The 19,784-nt window shown below is 38.5% G+C and overlaps 1 protein-coding gene across 4 annotated transcripts in view; it reads left to right on the top strand.

Moving 5' to 3' along the window:
• The first annotated feature begins 338 nt into the window (after positions 1-338).
• The window catches only part of LOC134539372 (regulator of telomere elongation helicase 1 homolog), a 79,875-nt gene continuing 60,429 nt past the window's right edge, over positions 339-19,784 (top strand). For 2 of the 4 annotated variants that reach the window (XM_063381362.1, XM_063381363.1), the window contains exons 1-4: positions 339-547; positions 1,320-1,527; positions 13,184-13,347; positions 14,196-14,450. In XM_063381362.1, the coding sequence (XP_063237432.1) occupies positions 359-547; positions 1,320-1,527; positions 13,184-13,347; positions 14,196-14,450 (816 nt within the window). In that variant the 5' untranslated portion in view covers positions 339-358. The remainder of the gene's footprint in view (positions 548-1,319; positions 1,528-13,183; positions 13,348-14,195; positions 14,451-19,784) is intronic. The other 2 variants (XR_010076302.1, XM_063381361.1) reach the window with 1 other exon arrangement.

Raw genomic sequence — 19,784 nt, 5'->3', positions numbered from 1 at the left:
TATAAACCAAACCTATTATCTTTCTCAAACGCAGCAAACTATAGAAATCCCGCACGATAGCCCGCCACTACATTGGTTCTTATGGAAGTTTTCCAGCAGGTAGCCAACAATCAGCTGTTCGAGATCTCGGTTTCCAAACAAACGACGAATAAGCTCTCTATGATATATATGCTCGAAGTATACATAAGACAGCATGGAAGTGGTCATTAACATTTTGAATGTTTAATTAATGCCATCATTTCAAAACTAGTACAATATCCATCCTATGTAAGCGCTGTAAGCACTGTCAATGTTATCATCATGATACTCATCTATATCTAAACGTATCTATGATGTTGGGTTTTTAAGTTTAATACAAATGGCGCGCTTTTATGATCGTATTGTAAATAGTATACTACATAATATAAAGTGTTCAGAGCGGATGTTTATTGTAATTAAAAAAAAAATGACAGATTTGACATTAGGTGAAGTAACTATAAGTTTTCCGTTTAAGCCTTACGATGTTCAAGGTCCGTACATGGAAAAAGTTATTCAATGTTTACAACAGGTTAGTTTTAGGGAAGGGTAATTACGGAGACTTTTTAAGGATGGTATTATACACAAGGTATCCGTGCTCGTGTAATTTCTGAACTTAGCATCTTACTGTTATAAAGTCTATTACGTAAGGGTAAAATATTATTGGCATCTGGATTTATTATATTTTATTTTCCTAAGCGACATTTAATTATTTGTTATTACGTGTAAGAACGTAACGATTGTACTATTTCGTTAAACGCAACATCCCCATCAAAGTTCCTGCACCATGTATGAAACATATTTGACACTTTCTACCAGTGTCACCCACCTTGTGCCCTTGGGGCCACAGAGATGAAGCTTTGTAAGAAGCCTTAGCAGGTGAATTCAAACTTGAGACGTTTGTCTGGATTGAAGAGGATGTTCTCTCTACCCTCACACACTCCTTTCTCTGCCCTCGGCTTACACTCTGGACAGAAAGCAGTCTGTCAGCTACATGCACTAACAATACGCTCGTAATGATATGTCTGTTTCAGGACTCTGCAGTGGTATAATTTTTAATGAATATTTAATTATTTGAAATATCATTAAAAAAATAAGGAACATGACAATATAAACAAATAAACAATTTCACCAAACAAGTGAATCAACAGAGACACCGTGTGTCAGTCATTGAGATTAAAAATTTCTGAAACGAATGTAGGTAACAAACTCCTGTTAGGCTTGGCCTATAGGTGCAGGTGGATATTGAAGTGTAACTCGTGGGACATGATAGAAAGCATGCAGGGAGTGCGTGTGTGGTCCAGGGGCAGAACGGGGTGCTGGAGTCGCCGACGGGCACCGGCAAGACGCTCAGCCTGCTGTGCTCGAGCCTGGCCTGGCTCACGGCAAAGAAGGCCCAGCGCCAGGCCCAGGCCCAGGGCCTGCTGCAGCTGGAGGACGGGGACTTGGTCGCGGGGCTGCAGAGGAGCCTGGACGCCGCCGTGGGGACCGTGCCGGCCGCCAGGACCTGGGGTGGGCCTTCCACTGCTTGCTTTAGTTTCCATCCGTTTCCGTAGCACAGTTTCAATTGTTCGCAGGCTCTCACGGCCATCGTCTGGAGTGGCTTGGCTTCTGGGTTGAAGCCGCGTCCTTGGCGAACAATGCACTGACGTTTCTGTCGACATTGCAGTCGTCATCATCAGGGAGCAGTTACCTACTCTACTTCCAGATGATGGCGACTGCAATGTCGACCGAAACGTCAGTGAATTATTCTCCAGGGACACGGCTACAACCGAGAAGCCAAGCTACTCTGTATATGTATACACACACACAAACGTACATGTATAGTGAAAAGGTCGTTAAACCTGCATTCTATGTTCTGTCACGAATCGAGCCATGTGAATTTCGAGTTTATGGTTGGATTCTGGCTGTTGACCTTGACTGCCAGGTGATACTACTGCATTGTCCGCAGTACTAGTTCATTCAGGCCGGTATTCCACGACAACAAATATAAGGGTTTACCCGTTTAATATGCTACACTTATACACTAACTGTATTCTTAGAGCACGATAGGACACAGCTAATCCCTTATTTTTGGGGAACGGATTGTGGTATTTTATCCATTGATGATCTTTTGACCAAGGTCTGTGAATGCGCAGATCTCACTTTTTCGTTGATTTCGTCCAAATGGCTGACCCGTATCTGTCGCTATTATCTCATATATGCCTATAGTCATTTTGTGATCATCGGGGGACGTACCAAGCGCTATCATGGAATATGTTTTGTTCATTTTGATTGGTTATTACAAGAAATAATTGCAACTTTAAAAGTACTTTATGAGAAGTTTAGAAAGTTGTTTCTATCTTTGAAGAGATAGTACTGCTATCTCAAGTATTTTTGCTGTAAAAATTGTCTTGATGATTACGAAACGTTTTTTGGATTGCGTTGAAACCAGTTCATAGCTTTATGCAAGGTACTTTGAATAAAACGGTTGCAGATTTGTTTCCTTGCTGGGATTCAGTTTGGACATGTTCTGGAATACGGTCCATGAGTTAGATTAAGATTGTATCCCAACAAGGTAGTGCTTATTCACTACCTTACCCGAACGTCTTGGAATGCCCTCAGAGTTTATCGTTACTGTAGGGTTTTATTTTTCAGTACAGTGTTTCGTGTGGTTTTTAGCAGGTTACATTTCACGGGTACATTTCCATAATCTTTTTTGAAGAAATGTAAATCACAGTCACAATGTGATAAATGACACTTTTTTAAACAGGGTCATTCCATGTCAGTTCAACCACACTATGACACCCACCGTCTAAGATTTACACGAAACATGGAATGGTTGTTCTATTCATTGATGTAAGTAACCATACCAGTTTGTTTTGCTCTATCTCTAATGGTTTAGATTTTACAGCCCCTTAAAGTTTATGGATTATTGGAATTTTAATCATCTGGCCTCCGGTAACTAGATGTGTTGTCCGATGGAAAAAAATTAATTATATTTTATTTACTAACCATTTTGTCTGAAAAAATTTTTAAGTTAGGATCAATGTAGCAAGAATAATATAAAAAATGAACAAAACTACTAAGTGTTTATTTTGAACCATAAAAAAATCTCAAAGTGTAATTTTTATGACTGTCGAAACAAAATGTAGAGTTTTACGGAAAATGGTAAATCTCATAAAGGGAAAAGGATAATCATGAAATCTGTTTTGTTTTTGTTCTAAAAGATTTGTGTTACCACATTAAACAGTAAGATTGGTGGTTTTTTTACTCTGATAATTTTTTTCACTTCAAAACACAAAAATGAGTTAATTATTTAATTTTGGTTAAAAAGCTGCTTTGGCCGCTATTTGCCTGACTGTGTTTCTGAATTATATACAGATGATTAAAATACCATAGTTTCCTTTTGGTATCCCACACACCTTTTCATAAATTAAATTATCTTACTTGCTGCTTCCTGTTTCCCATGCTGTCAAATCCTGCATTCCTGCCATGACATCAACCTGTTCCCTTTACACTCACAAATACGAACAGAACTGACCTCAGTAATGAGATTGCAGTTCAATTTAAATATAATTATTAAATTGCACTACATAAAACATTAGTGTGTTTACTTACACATGAAATACTCCTATGTTATTAAGGCTTACAGTTCTTGCGGTTGTAACATTGTTAGGTCATTGTACTTAAAAATTCTTCTAGATTTTCAAATTTTGATTGGATATTTGTCATACATTCTTGTGAAAACTGATAGGTTCTTCCAGTCATTGTTTTTGGCGGTTCCACCATAGCAATAATATGAGGAATGGGCACAGCACATGTATCTTCTTTCTCAGGCCAAAAAAAAGATGGTGATGGTCCGCGGGAATGAAGAAACTGTACCGTGACATCTTTTTGTTCAGCATTTATCTCATTCACCATGCCAAAGTACCAGAAGCTGTCATAAACACAAGCAATAAAACATCCAGGGTACAAATCTTCTAATTTCACAAGATAAGTTTTGTTGAATGCTAAATAAATTAAAAACAATAGCTGCTTTTTCATCCTTGCTATTTCTTCGAGCCTCAATTGTTTGTGAATCATTTTGTGGCTGAAAGTTGTGAAATGATCTTGTCCCTGGAAGAGTTTGAACATCTTTGAAGCGACTTTCCATAGCAAGACGAGTCAATTTAACTGCTTCTTTAGTAATAAAATGGAAACTAATATTTTCAATTCTGGTCTTGCAGAAGTCAAACAGTTCAGCCACTGTTTGTTTTTCCATAGGTCGTTTAAGACTTTCACTTTGAGCTATGCGTTTTACAGTAACCCCTATTCTGTCGCATTCCGTTGTGCCACGGCTGGTCGCAAAAAATGACCACTGAGCTCTCAGTAAAAAATCTCTCTCATGTAGACACAGGTTTACGAAGTTGTATTTATTTTTATATTGTGCTGCACATCCATCACTAAAGTAATGAATCTCTTTAATGTGTGGGTGGTCTCTTTCAAAGAGGCAGTCATAGTTTTTTGGATTTCGTACACCATACTTACATCATGTTTGAGGTCATCAGATATGATGAAAAAAGGTAGAACAAGCTTTTTGCCAGTTGCATCCTTGCAGTGAATGATTACAGGATGAATAGTGCATGAATCTGAGGTCCAGTGGTAACCTTGGGATTCCTCTTGTATCGTGAAAGCATAATTTTCACTGAAGTCCATTGCAATTACAGCTACATTGGAAAGAGCTGTTTCCTTTAAAATTTTAAAAGTAGATACTTGTGATTTGGCAATGTAAGAATGAGGTATTGATTTGTTTAGTTTTTCAACTGTTTCTATAAATTCAACAACAGAACTGGAACACCTTATCATTTCAGTTCGATCTGTGGAAACCCACTGACTGAACTCAATAACATCTTCATTGTCATATTCTTCAAACTTTGTCTGTAAAAAATGGACAAGGTTATCTTTTGATGAATATTTGTCACAATGCCTTAACATACATTCTCTTGTTGCTCCTCCACAAACTATGAGCAATATCAGTTCTTTGTAATCTTCCTCTATACCGGCTCCATGAATCAATAAAATAACATTCTGGTGTATTGTGCACACACATACTAAGTGTGTGCCACTAGAGGCAGCTAAAATGCACCATTTAGGTCTCAAGAAACAGAATTTTGAAAAACCTATTTTCAAATGAGGATGCTCCAATTTAAAACTTGAGTATAGCTCAGAAAGATTACACAAAATCAAACGCTTTCTCTCATAAACCTTTTTTCCTATACTCACGACATCCTTCATCCCTGGCAGAATTCTACAATGTTCATCACTCTGATAAAATTGTTTCACTAAATCAATAGTTTCAAGGCTTGCTGTTTCCCTTGCTTAGGGTCTGGTTCGCCTAAAAAACCCTTGTCTTTAAACACTTGTTGAGCCTTATGAACAGAATAATCAGATGTGTTAAAAGTTTCTTTTATTTTTTTTCTTGATGCACCTATAATTTCCTTTTTAATAATGTTCGCTAGTTTATCCATGTCTTCACTGTTCTGCAACATACTTTTTTCCAACAAGTTTTTTTTCTTCTGGTAGATCAACTTCAAGAACAGTTTCAAATTTTGATTTTACTTTTTCATGAACTTTTTGTAGCTTTTCTTTAGCATAACGTGATTTGCTATGATGACCAAGTGCATGTAATTTCGTTGGTGAACATCCAATTTCATGAAAGGAAGAATTTAGCTCGTCAATTACAGTATTTTTTGAAGTTGGTTTAGTTCATCTTTAAATGTTAGTCCTATATCCTTTGTCCATTCTCGTGCTCATCATTACTTTCAACCTTGTCAGCTTCTTTATCTTTTAAAAGTTTATTCCTGCAAAACGCACAAAGTTTCTGACCAGGTTTAACCTTGTACCCTTTTGATAAGATGATTCTACTCTGTTGTACAGTTAAAACACGAAGTGCTTTTTTAATAACAGTTTTATGTCTTTTGAAAGGATCACAACACATCTATTGTAAAAATTCATACTTATTTAAAAACACACTTTCATGGTGAAGGCAAACAGTTGTTACCTTGTTGGATTCACATCTTAATGTAAAAAGATTCAAATCTTCTTCAGAAAGTTTTTCAATACCTTGTATAGACTTGTCCTTGACATAGTGTAACAGATGGCAATCACTTTCAGTAGTTTCTCCAACACTGCACTTTTTCTCCATTGTTCAACAAAACATAACAACAATGCACTTTGGTACTCACTTAGTTTAATAAAAACACATAAATACTATCAATAACACTCATTTACTGAAATGCTTAATTGACTGTTATGTATAAGCACCAATCTTACTTCTTTCATGGCAACTGCCTGTGACGGACTGACAATGCTGCTGTGAGGGGAAGGCAGGTTCGGACATGCACAAGGTCACACACAGCCCGGCTTATTCTCTCTCTATGCACGGATTGTATCAGTTGCTGGCCTCTATGCTTATCTCCTGGGAAGATCTTGCATCTGGATCTGGAACAGGGCGAGCACAGAAGACGGGGAAGGGGTGTGTGAAGTCCGCAGCCAGGCACAAACACAAAAAAATAGGTAAACTACACTGGCAGTTGTTAATGTATTTGCGAGTGGAAAAGGAACAGGATGGTGTCACGGCACGAATGCAGGGCTTTGACATCGTGGGAAACAGGAAGCAGCAAGTAAGGTAATTTATTTTATAAAAAAGCATGTGGGATACCAAAAAGGAAAATATGGTATTTTAATCATCTGTATATAATTCAGAAACACAGTCAGGCAAATAGCGGCCAAAGCAGCTTTTTAACCAAAATTAATAATTAACTCATTTTTGTGTTTTGAAGTGAAAAAAATTATCAAAGGAGTAAAATGAACCACAAATCTTACTGTTTAATGTGGTAGAACATATCTTTTAGAACAAAAACAAAACAGAGATTTTATGATTATCCTTTTCCCTTTATGAGATTTACCATTTTCCGTAAAACTCTACATTTTGTTTCGATAATCATAAAAATTACACTTTGGGATTTTTTTATGGTTCCAAATAAACACTTAGTAGTTTTGTTGATTTTTTATATTATTCCGGCTACATTGATCCAAACTTAAAAATTTTTTCAGACAAAATGGTTAGTAAATTAAAAAAATATGAATTTTTTTTCCATCGGACAACACATCTAGTTAACGGCAGCCAGATGATTAAAATTCCAATAATTCATAAACTTTAAGGGGCTGTAAAATCTAAACCACTAGAGATAGAGCAAAACAAATTGGTATGGTTACTTACATCAATAAATTGAACAACCATACCAAGTTTCGTCAAAATCTGAGACTGGGTGTCAAAAATAGTTTTTTTATGGTTGATTTGGTATGGAATGACCCAACAGTGACACTATCTCATTTTTTTTCTTTAGAGCAGCTTAATACAAATTTAATGTGCCATTGTATTGTAGATTATAATTTCTTTGGTATTCTAGTTAAATTATGTTGAGGTTCAGTAATTCCGAATGGCTGTGGTCCCGAACTAGCCAGATCATCAGACCTTTGTGTTTACCGTCATTGTAGTCATAAACACATACTACTAGGGCACATGTGCATTTGATAATCCAATTTTAGAAATAATATTTATTAAATAAAAAAAAATAGTGCAGAAAAGAACAAATAAGCAGTTAATGATTCTCATAACACTTTTTCAAACAGGTAAACTGTACATGATCATAATAATGAAGATGATATTTCTCTCCACTACAGTTGCAAGATTTGAATTTACATGTGCTTGCTTTTTACAGTGGCTTTGCATCTGTTAGCCTTGAAGAGAGCACACCACTGGTAAATGCAGAAGGCACTTGTGTTGGGGACATATCGGCAAATCATAACAAATATCAGGGTACTTACGTATTAACGCCACCACAGTTACAGATTTTAAGTGGTTTATTCTCCATATCCAAGACACACAATTCATGCATGTAATTGTTCCAATCTATAACAGTTTCATCTGTGTTATGTTTAGTGTTGTTGATATGTTTCAGTTGGCACCCAGCATGAGAATTGTGGAGACAGAGGTTGGCACCCGTGTGGAGGGAAAAAGGACGAGCATCAATAATAGGACTCGGTGTATGTAAACAAGTTGATGTAATGAATGTGATGTGAGTGAGATAGTTAGTGATGTATTAGGTTGTAGAGCAATAAAATGAGAACTTATTACTGGCGACGAGGATGGGATACAATAGATAGGTATCACATTCAACCAGCATCATGACTAACTTGGGTAACATTGAAGAATTTGATGTGGCGCATCCACAGACCTGGGATGCCTACGCAGAGCGCTTAGAGTTTTATTTTGAAGCTAATGAAGTCACAAGTAACGAGAAGAAGCGTGCTGTTCTATTAAGTGTGTGTGGCCCAAAAACGTACAGTGTTGTGAGGTCGTTAATCTCGCCAGCTGCTCCAGCCACTAAAACGTACCAGGAGATAGTGGCGCTGTTAAAAAACCATTTCGCGCCTACACCATCGGAAATTTATCAACGTTTTAAATTTCACCGTCGCAATCAACGGGAAGATGAAAGTGTGGCGGAGTATATTGCCGAATTGAGAAGGCTGGCCGAACATTGCAATTTCGGCAATAACCTTGACCTTACTCTACGAGACCGTTTTGTTTGCGGTATGAAGGATGAAACGGTGCAGCGAAGGTTGTTGTCTGAATCTGTTTTGACATTCGCCCAAGCCCAGGAAAGGGCCCTTGCTGCCGAGGCTGCATACCAGAACACTCGTGACATTCGTGGTGCGTCGGCAGCCGTTGTGAATGCCGATTATGTAGCACAGGAAGCAACTTGTGGGAAGGAACACATCCCTGTGAGGGTAGACCAAGTGAGTAATAGGAACATTGCACCTAGGCGTAACCTAAATTCTAAGACACCTAAGTGCACATGTTGTGGTGGTCAACATTTCAGGGCCACATGCCGTTTTATAAATGTAGAATGCTATTACTGCAAGAAGATAGGCCACCTTGAAAAGGTCTGCAGAGCAAAGGCGGCTGATAAGAACAAGGGCAATGTAAATCAGGTAGAGCAAAGGCAGTAGGAGGAAGTGAATAGCATTCCAAGCTCTACAGAAGACCAGGTGTATCATCTTTGGAACGTCAATGTGCAAGGGGCTGCTGAGTTTGGTACAACAGTGTTTATTGGAGGTTATCCAGTGGAAATGGAGCTAGATACAGGAGCGGGAGTGTCAATTGTTGATGAATCCACCATCTCAAACATCTACCCCCAGGGGTCACCGGCACTAAAGAAGAGCACAGTGATCTTACAGGATTACAGTAGGAATGCTATAGAGACGCTGGGTACTTGTGAAGTTGACGTGACGTATGGATTGCGGAAGAGTAAACTGCCATTAATTGTGTCTAGGGGGCACCACCGATCGCTCCTGGGTAGGAACTGGATGAAGGCACTAGGAATAGAAGTTAGAGGTGTTCTCGCAGTAAGTTATTCGGTCTCCGACTTGGTCAATGATTTTCCTGATGTGTTCAGTGCAGAGTTGGGAGAGTACAAAGGCCCTCCCATTGGGTTTCAGTTAGACAAGGAAGTCAGACCTCTGCGACTGAAACCACGGGCTGTTCCTTTCGCACTCCTACCAAAGATTGAACGTGAGATTGACAAGTTAGTAGAGCAAGGGGTCTATACACCTGTCATGCATTCTGAATGGGGTACCCCTATTGTTCCAGTATTAAAACAAAATGGGGAAGTGAGAATTTGCAGGGACTATAAAAGCACCATCAATAAGGCTTTGAAGAAAGACCTGTACCCAATCCCTCCCATTAACCAACTGCTAACCAAGCTTTATGGGGGCACAGTATTTGCTAAGATCGACTTGGCTCAGGCATTTCAACAGCTGCGAGTGGATGAAAGTGCGGCCATGGCCCAAACGCTGGTTACGCATAAGGGGGCATTTAAGGTGAACCGCCTACAGTTCGGCGTTAGTGTAGCCCCTGGTAAGTTTCAGCGGTTCATGGAGGACTTGTTGGCGGGCATGGATGGTGTTTTGCCCTATTTTGATGATGTGTTGGTGAAGGGGACATCCATGGAGGATTTATATAGCAGGGTAAGGCAGATCCTAGAGCGTTTTCGAGCAGCGGGAATCCATGTGAAGGCACAAAAGTGTGTATTGGGAGCATCTGCGGTGACTTTTCTTGGATATATAGTGGATCAGAAAGGAATTCGTCCAACCCCTGATAAAGTGGCTGCTATTCATGAAGCTCCGGTCCCCACCAACAAGGGAGAGCTCCAGGCCTACTTGGGCCTGCTGAATTTCTACCATTCGTTCCTTAAGCATAAGGCTGAGGTGGCGGAGCCCCTGCACCAGCTGCTTCGGAAGGAGTCACCGTGGGAATGGACACAGGTCCATGACAAGGCTTTCGCAGGTACCAAGGCCCTTCTGACATCAGAGTCCTTGCTGGCACATTATGATCCAAATCGACACCTTATATTGACATGTGATGCTTCACAGTATGGGGTTGGGGCTGTTCTCAGTCAGCCAAATGACAACGGTGATGAAGTACCCGTATGTTTCTACTCTCGCACAATGACGGTCACCGAACGTAATTATGCGCAAATTGATCGTGAAGCCCTTAGCATAATTGCAGGTGTGAAAAAGTTCCACAACTACGTATATGGAAGAAATTTCGAGATCCGCACAGACCATAAACCCCTTCTTGGGCTATTCACGGTAGACAAGATTACGCCAAACATCATTTCGCCAAGAATGCTTCGTTGGAGTGTACTGCTAAGTGGATATGATTTTGTGTTGAGATACCAACCTTGAGCAAGCATATCCAATGCTGATGGTCTTAGTCGCCTTCCCCGCGTAACCCATGAAAACCCTGTGCCAGCACCAATGGAAGTACTTCTCCTAGAAGCGCTTGACACTCCTCCCTTAACGGCACAAGAGATCGCCGAGCTGACCAGGAAGGATCCCACCTTGTCAAGAGTCTACAATTGGGCCATGAAAGGATGGCCTACTGCAAGAGTGACGGAAGAATTCGTTCCGTTTGTTCAGAGGCAACATGAATTGACCACGCATCGAGGTTGTTTGCTGTGGGGCAACCGTGTGGTAATTCCAGAAGAAGCTCGCCAGCACATCCTCCAGACGCTACATGCTTGCCATCAAGTAGTGGTCCGGACAAAGGCACTGGCACGCAGTTACGTGTGGTGGCCTGGACTTGACCGAGATGTGGAGGCAGTCGGGCAACAATGTGAGATCTGTCAATCATCCCATCATAGTCCACCCAAGGCTCCCAATCACCCGTGGGAATGGACCAGGAAACCGTGGTCCAGGCTACATGTCGATTTTGCAGGGCCTATCAGAGGGCAAGTGTTCTTAGTCGTGGTGGACTCGTACTCGAAGTGGTTGGAAGTATTACCGGTAGCGGCCACAGATGCTAAGAGTGTCATAACGGCTATGCGTACGTTGTGTGCAACCCATGGTATTCCCGATGTTATTGTGAGTGACAACGGAACTGCATTTGCCTCTGCTGCATTCATAAGTTTTGCAAGGAACAATGGTATTAGGCTGGTCAAGGTTGCTCCATACCATCCATCGTCAAATGGTCAAGCTGAGCGAATGGTTCAGTCGATGAAGGAGGCGCTTAAGCGGTTGGATGGGGCAGACTTACCACACCGTTTGGCAAGGATGTTATTAACGCAGCATGTGACGCCGTGCGCAGCAACCGGAGCCTCCCCAGCCGAACTTCTCATGGGGAGGCGACTCCGAACATGCCTGGACAGGGTGCATCCGGATTTTGTAGAAGAAATGAAAAGCAAGCAAGAGGAGAAGACCAAACCAGTTCCTCCAAGGATGTTTGTTTCCCAAGACCTGGTATTCGCTTTGAATATGGGTAGGGGACCGAAATGGGTTCCTGCTGTTGTGGTGGGCGTAACAGGGCCCCTTTCTTATACAGTGTTAACAAGTGAAGGAGTTTACATGAGACGGCACATTGATCAATTGCGCCGTAGGTATGCTGTTCCTGGAAATGATGCTAGCAGGAGTCTTCCACAAGCAGGGGGTGAGAGGGTAGGATCCGCAGTAGGATCCTCCAGCGCTGAAGTGGAGCGGCAGGTAGGGGAGCACAACAGAGCATAGCAAGGACAGTCTCCAGTGCCGCCTAACGGAGCAGAGCAGGGGCGACCACCGGGGTTTTGAGGCCAGCGCACCACGGCTTGTAAACCCACAACAGGGCCCTTGCCGTGAGGGGAATCAAACACACGAAGGCGATGCGTCTAGTAGTACCAGGCCTAATAGGGCAACGGTCAAACCAGGGTGGATGAAGGATTTCATCACTTAAGGGGGAAGGGTGTTATGTTTAGTGTTGTTGATATGTGTCAGTTGGCACCCAGCATGAGAATTGTGGAGACAGAGGTTGGCACCCGTGTGGAGGGAAAAAGGACGAGCATCAATAATAGGACTCGGTGTATGTAAACAAGTTGATGTAATGAATGTGATGTGAGTGAGATAGTTAGTGATGTATTAGGTTGTAGAGCAATAAAATGAGAACTTATTAATCTGATAAATCAAGTTGCTTTTCACAAAATTTTTAATGACTGCTTAGGAGTTACCAGTTTAAGATGTAGCTATCCTGACCTAACCAACCATTCACATGATTTTAGAGTATATTTTAATGTAGCGATACCAACCCAATCAACCGTCCACAATATTTTAAAGTATTTTGAACATCTCTAACCTAAAGTAACAGAATTTTACATTATTTTTAATGTCGCTGTACCAACCCAACTAACCGTTCACAATAGTGCTTCCCTCAAACCAGTTGTCTTTTCTAAGTCCCACTTGCTGATCCCACTGTCTTAAATTACCTACATTTACAAAACTTACGTTTACCAAAATAAAGTTTAATGTCACGGGAATTGGTAAATTTTTGTTTTTTTTTGTTAAAATATTTCGCTCCTGAAAAAATAAAATTGTATCTTGTTCTTTTTTTGGCAAATCCCAAATACACATTTTCGTGGCACTAAAAAATGGCGTCAAAAATCAGCAAACAACAAGGGAACAAGGAATACAAAAGATAACTGCGTGCGTGTGCGAACAACAAGATTAGCGCAACTTCTGTTGCGGTGGCGTTAATACGTAAGTATGTACCAATATCTGTTTCAAAGACTATGATCCGTCAAACATGTTTTCCGTTCCCGTACACGTGGGTTCGCAGGAGACCCGAGGATCATCTACGCCTCGCGCACGCACGCAGACCTGACCCAGGCCGTGCAGGAGCTGAAGAGGACGCGCTACGCTCACGTGAAGGTGGCCGTGCTGGGTTCCAGGGACCAGATGTGCATCCACCCTGAGATGAAGACTGTGAACGTCAAAAATAAGGTACGCTCGTCGTGATGCCAGTTGTATACTTGCACACTGTGGCGTTTGCACTTTGCCCAAACAGGCGACACTGTCAAGGTCAGACTGCAATTAGAAATTGAAATATTGCTTGATGTTTTAGATGTTTTAGATGTTAATCCGAAATACAAATACATAATTCTTGAGAATATTTTAATTAAGAGTAGTGAAAGGTCAAATTCCAATTTTCTCGAATCTGAATCTAGGTGTCAAAGGGCCCAAAATAATATGATGTATAAGAAATGAAAAAATGTCAACTGTGCTGTTGAAACATTTAACCTTTTAAATGGTTTGTTCATGAACTAAGTTTCCATAATCATTACATATTGTAATTTTATTATTATAATTATATTTTTAAAGTACACTATCTTGGGGAATGGTAACAGGAGTGGTAAAAGGAAAAAAAATACGTAGTAAACATCAGATGTCATCAATGTTGAATTTTGTAATTTACTTCATTTCCTCTAATATTTTTTGAATATTTTTTCTCGTACATGAAATCGTTCGAAATACTAAGGATTTGATTGTATTTGAGGATTGGATTGGCCTTTCCCTAATTAAAAGTTTTCTTTATACGTATTGTTGTAACCTGAGTAACTGCATAAAAATACTTAAATTTACATTATTTTATTATCTTTGATAGTTTAGAGTAGACCTGATTATGTATTTAAAATGACCTACCTTGTGTTTAGATTCCTATATTACTTAAGTTGAGAAGCATGGTATGAATGAGTTATTGAGTAACCTACTGTTTTTTGTCAGCTGTGATTTTAACTTTGAGCTTCTGTAATTCATGATTAATTTTTGTAACTCATTAAGTCTGATTTCAGGATCACTTTTGTCGTGCCAAAGTGAATTCTCGCTCATGCCACTTCTATAACAATGTGGACACAGCCAAAGAGAGTTCTGCACTCAAAGATGGAGGTATTCTCGACATTGAGGACTTGGTAAGAGAGAGCAGAAAACTGCAGTGCTGTCCGTACTACATTGCCAAAGCAGTGAAAGACACTGCCGATATTGTCTTCATGCCCTACAATTACCTCCTGGATCCCAAAACGAGGCATTCTCAAGGTATCGATCTGTTTGTGAGTATTAGGAAATTATGTTTTAATTTACTGTGTGTTTATTTGCGTTTGTTGCATAAATTATTATTGTCTAGGTTTTTTGACATGACAACGTCTAATAAATCGATGAACGCCGGCTGCACGCACGAAAAAGTGTCCCGTTACACACATTGTCCCGTTACTCTGTGTCCCGTTATGCTCATTGTACGCTTGCGTAGCATCTATCTCTCTTCCACTCAATTGGAACAACCATCGATTTGACTTTTTCGAGGCACTTTAAACTTGAAACACTCCCATTCGTTTCCTACTTTTCCTATTATCGTCCTATCCTTAACAGAATAACACAGATTGGAAGAAGTTAAATAGCAAACATGTATAAAAGTTATAGTTAAAATAATCTCTTCGTTAATGTTATAAACATATTTGAATTAATGAGTGCAAATAAAAGTAAATTTATCAATTAAATTGTAGATTTCATTTCACTCCTTCTTTGTATCCATACAAAATAGTGATAATTCAATAAAAATTATTCAATTTTATTCATAAAAGTATGCAATCATTTCATCAATGTTTTGTTATGACGTCACGTTAAACTATCGTCCGTAAACTGACATTACAGACAACCAATTTTTTTTTAACTCTCTTAGGGCGGGATTCATAGTCGAAGGCTTGTTTGGTGAATAAGTAATACTTTATAAAGTAGTGCTTATTCTTCAAGTAGTACTTATTCCAGCAATGAATTCATAAACCTATACTTGACAAAGTAATACTTAAACAAGCACTACTTATATTGGCCATGCTGTACTTGATGAAGTATCTCAAAAAGTAAAGGACGAATTTTGTGCCAACGTAACGCAAGCAAATATCCTGCTGTAAATACATAGTTTACCTGTTTGAAAATAAAAATGCCCACGTTTCAAACCATATATGCTATTAAAATAATGAAATTAATACGTAAGATGATATTTATACTTTATTTGATAGTGAACTTTAATAACATAAATATGAACATGTATTAAAAACGAATTTACAACTACATAAATATGTTTTTAATGTTTGTGTTGTTAAATTATGTTGGCCATCTTGTGTCTGTGATCTATATAGAGGTGTAAAAGTAACAAAAAAAGCGTACCCGTATGTATTCGTTACTATAACTATTTATACTCATTATTATCGTATCGTTACGTTACTCGTTACTTCTGATACCGCATAAAATGCTATGTTATGTTGCAGCAACGAATCGAGTCGTATTGCGTACGTGTACTGTACGCGGCGTACAGTATGACGTCGCGTAAATAATAATAAATAGAATATAAACAATTAACAATATTTGATAATTAACTGTTTTTGTTAACCAAGAAACAATAAAATCTCATTAGAGTGGCTTATTTATATTATCTCTTTTACGATAAGAACAAAAAAACGTGAAAATACGCGATAATAAAAAACAAAAACATACATATGTATTTCTAATTTGTAAAAAATACTTTCTTACGTTGTTTCTGTTCCAATCTCAAACTTTGTCTACACACACAATACCTTTAATAAATAGTAAAAAACTTGGACCATGAATTTCCAAATTATACTTTACTTAATAAACAAACATTGTTCTTTGTAACGTAAATTCATAGAATATGCACGTGCATGCGTAAAACATACGAAAAATGTGAGTAACGAGATGCAGCCGTGTGTAATGTTTCGTTACTCGTTACTAGATGGCGCACCCGTTACTCAGTACCGAATACATACGGTTTGCTACAGCTCTAGATCTATAAGCGGGTGAAGTTAACCACGTGGTAGTGAAACAACACACTAGCTGCAGAAGAGGTTATGTACGTAGCCTGTATTGTTTACAAAACTAAGCGGCAACTATTTGTTTTGTTTCTTTGCCCCAAATTGAATTAGTTTACTCTCTCAATTTTAATTTAATATATGGAAAAATTAACGGGAATTAATACCTTACATAACCTATTCCTTACAACAAACAAATCCGTACCAGTAGGTACTTGAGTCACCTAGATATCCGACTTCATGAAGTATTACTTATATCAATGAATAAGCATGGCTTATTTGATTATGAATACTTGTGAAACAAGGCAAACTTATTTCATGACTGTGAATTCATATTGAGCAGTACTTATTTGACGCAGTGCTTCGTGAAGTATTACTTCAAGTAGTCCTAATAAGCAGTGCTCTTTTTGTTCGCTATGAATTTAATGCCATAATTAAGCATGCATATAAGCAGTACTTTTTTCAAGTATTGCTTATATCACCATTATGAATTCCGCCCTTAGTATTATTAGATGTTTTCAATCTGTTTGCATAAATTTTGGAGTTCTTAATACAAAGTAACAACTCTTGTGTTCAGAGCAGAATCCTAGTAATTTATGTTTCCTCACAATATTCTTGCTGCAGTCATTGATAAAATTTGAATGTTTGTTTTCGACATACATAATTTGATGTAAACATCAAACAAGAATGGGTGATTTTTTGCAACCTCAAAACATGCACATCTGAAAAGTTAAATAGGCTATCAGTTTATGTCAATTTGTTTATGCTTTCAAGATAAGGACTGTATGAACTTTGTGGCATAAAATAAGTTATAACTTTTAGTGATATTTGTGAACAATATTTATTTTATGTACATTCTTGCTTCTTGGTAACAAATTCAATAATAATAATAATAATAAGTTTGACTTTAAATAGTTAAAATTTTCCCAAACAAAGTGAACTCTTACAAGCAAATTTTTTTATCTCTGCACACTAAATTATCTAAGATTTAACTTGTTGCATCAAAATTTTAGGTTTCCTAAATATATGTCGCAGTAGTATTAATATAAGAATATCTTGTACAACAGTTGTTTTAATTTGGGTGTACAGCAGAAATAATATAGGTACATACTGTAAAACCCTCTTGAGATAATTTCATGTAATCCTGCTTAATAAGTTAAAAAAACTGTAACACTAGACCTATTAATATGTGTTTACCAGCAGAAGAGTTGCCTCTGCTTATGGGTCGGTCGCAGCGATAATTCTGGTCATAAAAATACAACTTTTTGACGTGACAACGTCTAATAAATCGATGAACGCCGGCTGCACGCACGAAAAAGTGTCCCGTAATGCACATTGTCCCATTATGCTGTGTCCCGTTACGCTCATTGTACGCTTGCGCTGCATCTATCTCTCTTCCACTCCATTGGAACAACAATCAATTTGACTTTTTCGAGGCACATTAAACTTGAAACACTCCCATTCGTTTCCTACTTTTCCTATCATCGTCCTATCCTTAACAGAATAACACAGATTGGAAGAAGTTAAATAGCAAACATGTATAAAAGTTATACAGTAGAACCCTGTTATAATGTTCCTGCATATACGTAATGTTTTCCTGCTTATAATGTCATATTTTCAAAGTCCCAATATTTCCCCTATAAGGACAATGTATTTATTTCCTGCATATAACGTTCATAAATAGTGTAATTTCCTTCTTATGATGTTTGCTTTCTAACATTCAATAAATGGGGAAAAATGTTTTGAAACCAAATTATTCCAATACTTACGATAAAAAGTTTCCTTTATGTATGTTTATGTTTACAATCACTGCCATACAATACATGAAGTTTGTTCAAATACAATTTTATGCAATATACTGAAGGTACACAATGTTCATAGTTACATGTCAGTTGGCACCCTTAGTCAACTCTTCTCTTCCTTGTAATTTCCAGTGGGTATTCAGATGCACGTACATAGTCCTAAGATATTTAAGTTGCTAACCATTGAGGGAGGGCATAACTAAAAGTGTTTTCTATTTCTTACAAATAATTTTTTTTTCATTCATACGTAGGAATCCCAAAATTAAACATTTTCGGGTGGCGAAGGAGTAGACGTTCTCACTCTTAATGTTGTCATTATGAATCATGAGACAATTTTACAAAAAATGTGGCAGTGTATCTTTAAAGACAAACAAAATTTAACCAGGGAACAAGACGAAGCTGAAAAATTGATGGCTTGTTTCAGAAAATTCATGTATCAAGTATGCTATGTTTGGTTTTAACATTAAAGTTGTTTACATAGCTTGGTGAGTCCATTGGTACAAAGCTGGAACATTTTTAAGTGCTAAATTGAGATTTCCTGCTTATAATGTTTTTTTCTTGTGCTCCCTTGAAAAACATTATAACAGGGTTCTACTGTAGTTAAAATAATCTCTTCGTTAACGTTATAAACATATTTGAATTAATGAGTGCAAATAAAAGTAAATTTATCAATTAAATTGTAGATTTCATTTCCCTCCTTCCTTGTATCCATACAAAATACATAGTGATAATTCAATAAAAATTATTAAATTTTATTCATAAAAGTATGCAATCATTTCATCAATGTTTTGTTATGACCTTGTCACGTTAAACTATCGTCCGTAAACCGACTTTACAGACAACCAATTTTTTCATGGCGTGACGAAACATTTTTCAAATCCTCCACTTTCACTAACAAAATGCGCTCCTCAATTTTTTGCCGTAATGGTCGCCCTGATATATCAGTCGCACCATAATCTGTCTACAGTAGAGTACAACAAAGAACATAAAATATTTAATGCATTGAATTGCATTAAAAAGCGAGGTGGTATCACTAGTAGTATCACTTCTGTTGCTTGAAATCACCTCAGAAGAACTACAGTAGAACCTTTTTGTTGCGACCCCATTTATTGCGACCACCTTTCTATTACAACCCGGAACCGTGAAAAAATTGCCGAAAATACGAAGAAAATTGGACAGAAAATAAGTTTCTTGTGGTGAGTAGCGTGTTACTGCATTTCTCTTGCCGAGTGCTGTACTGCCGTAGGCAGCGCATATCTAAAAATAGATACCACTTCCTGTCGACCGCTGTCAGCGCTTGACAACCCCCATTCCACCCCTTTGCCGGCAGGGTGCAGATAAAGGTTTTTGTGGCAACGTGCTTACGTTTAGATTTTTGCGAGTGTCTAGTGTGGTACGCAGTTAAGGCAAAGCTACCTGCTGGATTTCTCTTGATTTTGATTACTATCGGTTGACAATACACAGCGACCGACTGGATGCACGCCCGCCTCGACTTGTTTTAACTGCCGCAGCGATGTTTATTTTGACAGCTCAAGCAATTATCTTTTCCCGTGGGTTGACAGAAAAAGGTAGCTTCACCCAGCATAAAAATAAAGGCTACGCCACTTATTTCCCACGCAGGAAACACACTGGCTGCCGTCTGTCTCCCCCGCATTTATCTTTCTTTTAACATTCCACGTCTCACCTCTCGCGCGAGTAATGAAGCGACCACGCATTGGGCCGTTTTATTCTTTATTTGGTGACAGCAGATTGATTTTATTCG

This window comes from Bacillus rossius, chromosome 15 (assembly GCF_032445375.1).
Source record: "Bacillus rossius redtenbacheri isolate Brsri chromosome 15, Brsri_v3, whole genome shotgun sequence".
Taxonomy (NCBI): Eukaryota; Metazoa; Arthropoda; class Insecta; order Phasmatodea; family Bacillidae; genus Bacillus; species Bacillus rossius.
The sequence above is the reverse complement of the archived record's forward strand: the minus strand, read 5'-3'. Positions and strand labels throughout refer to the sequence as shown.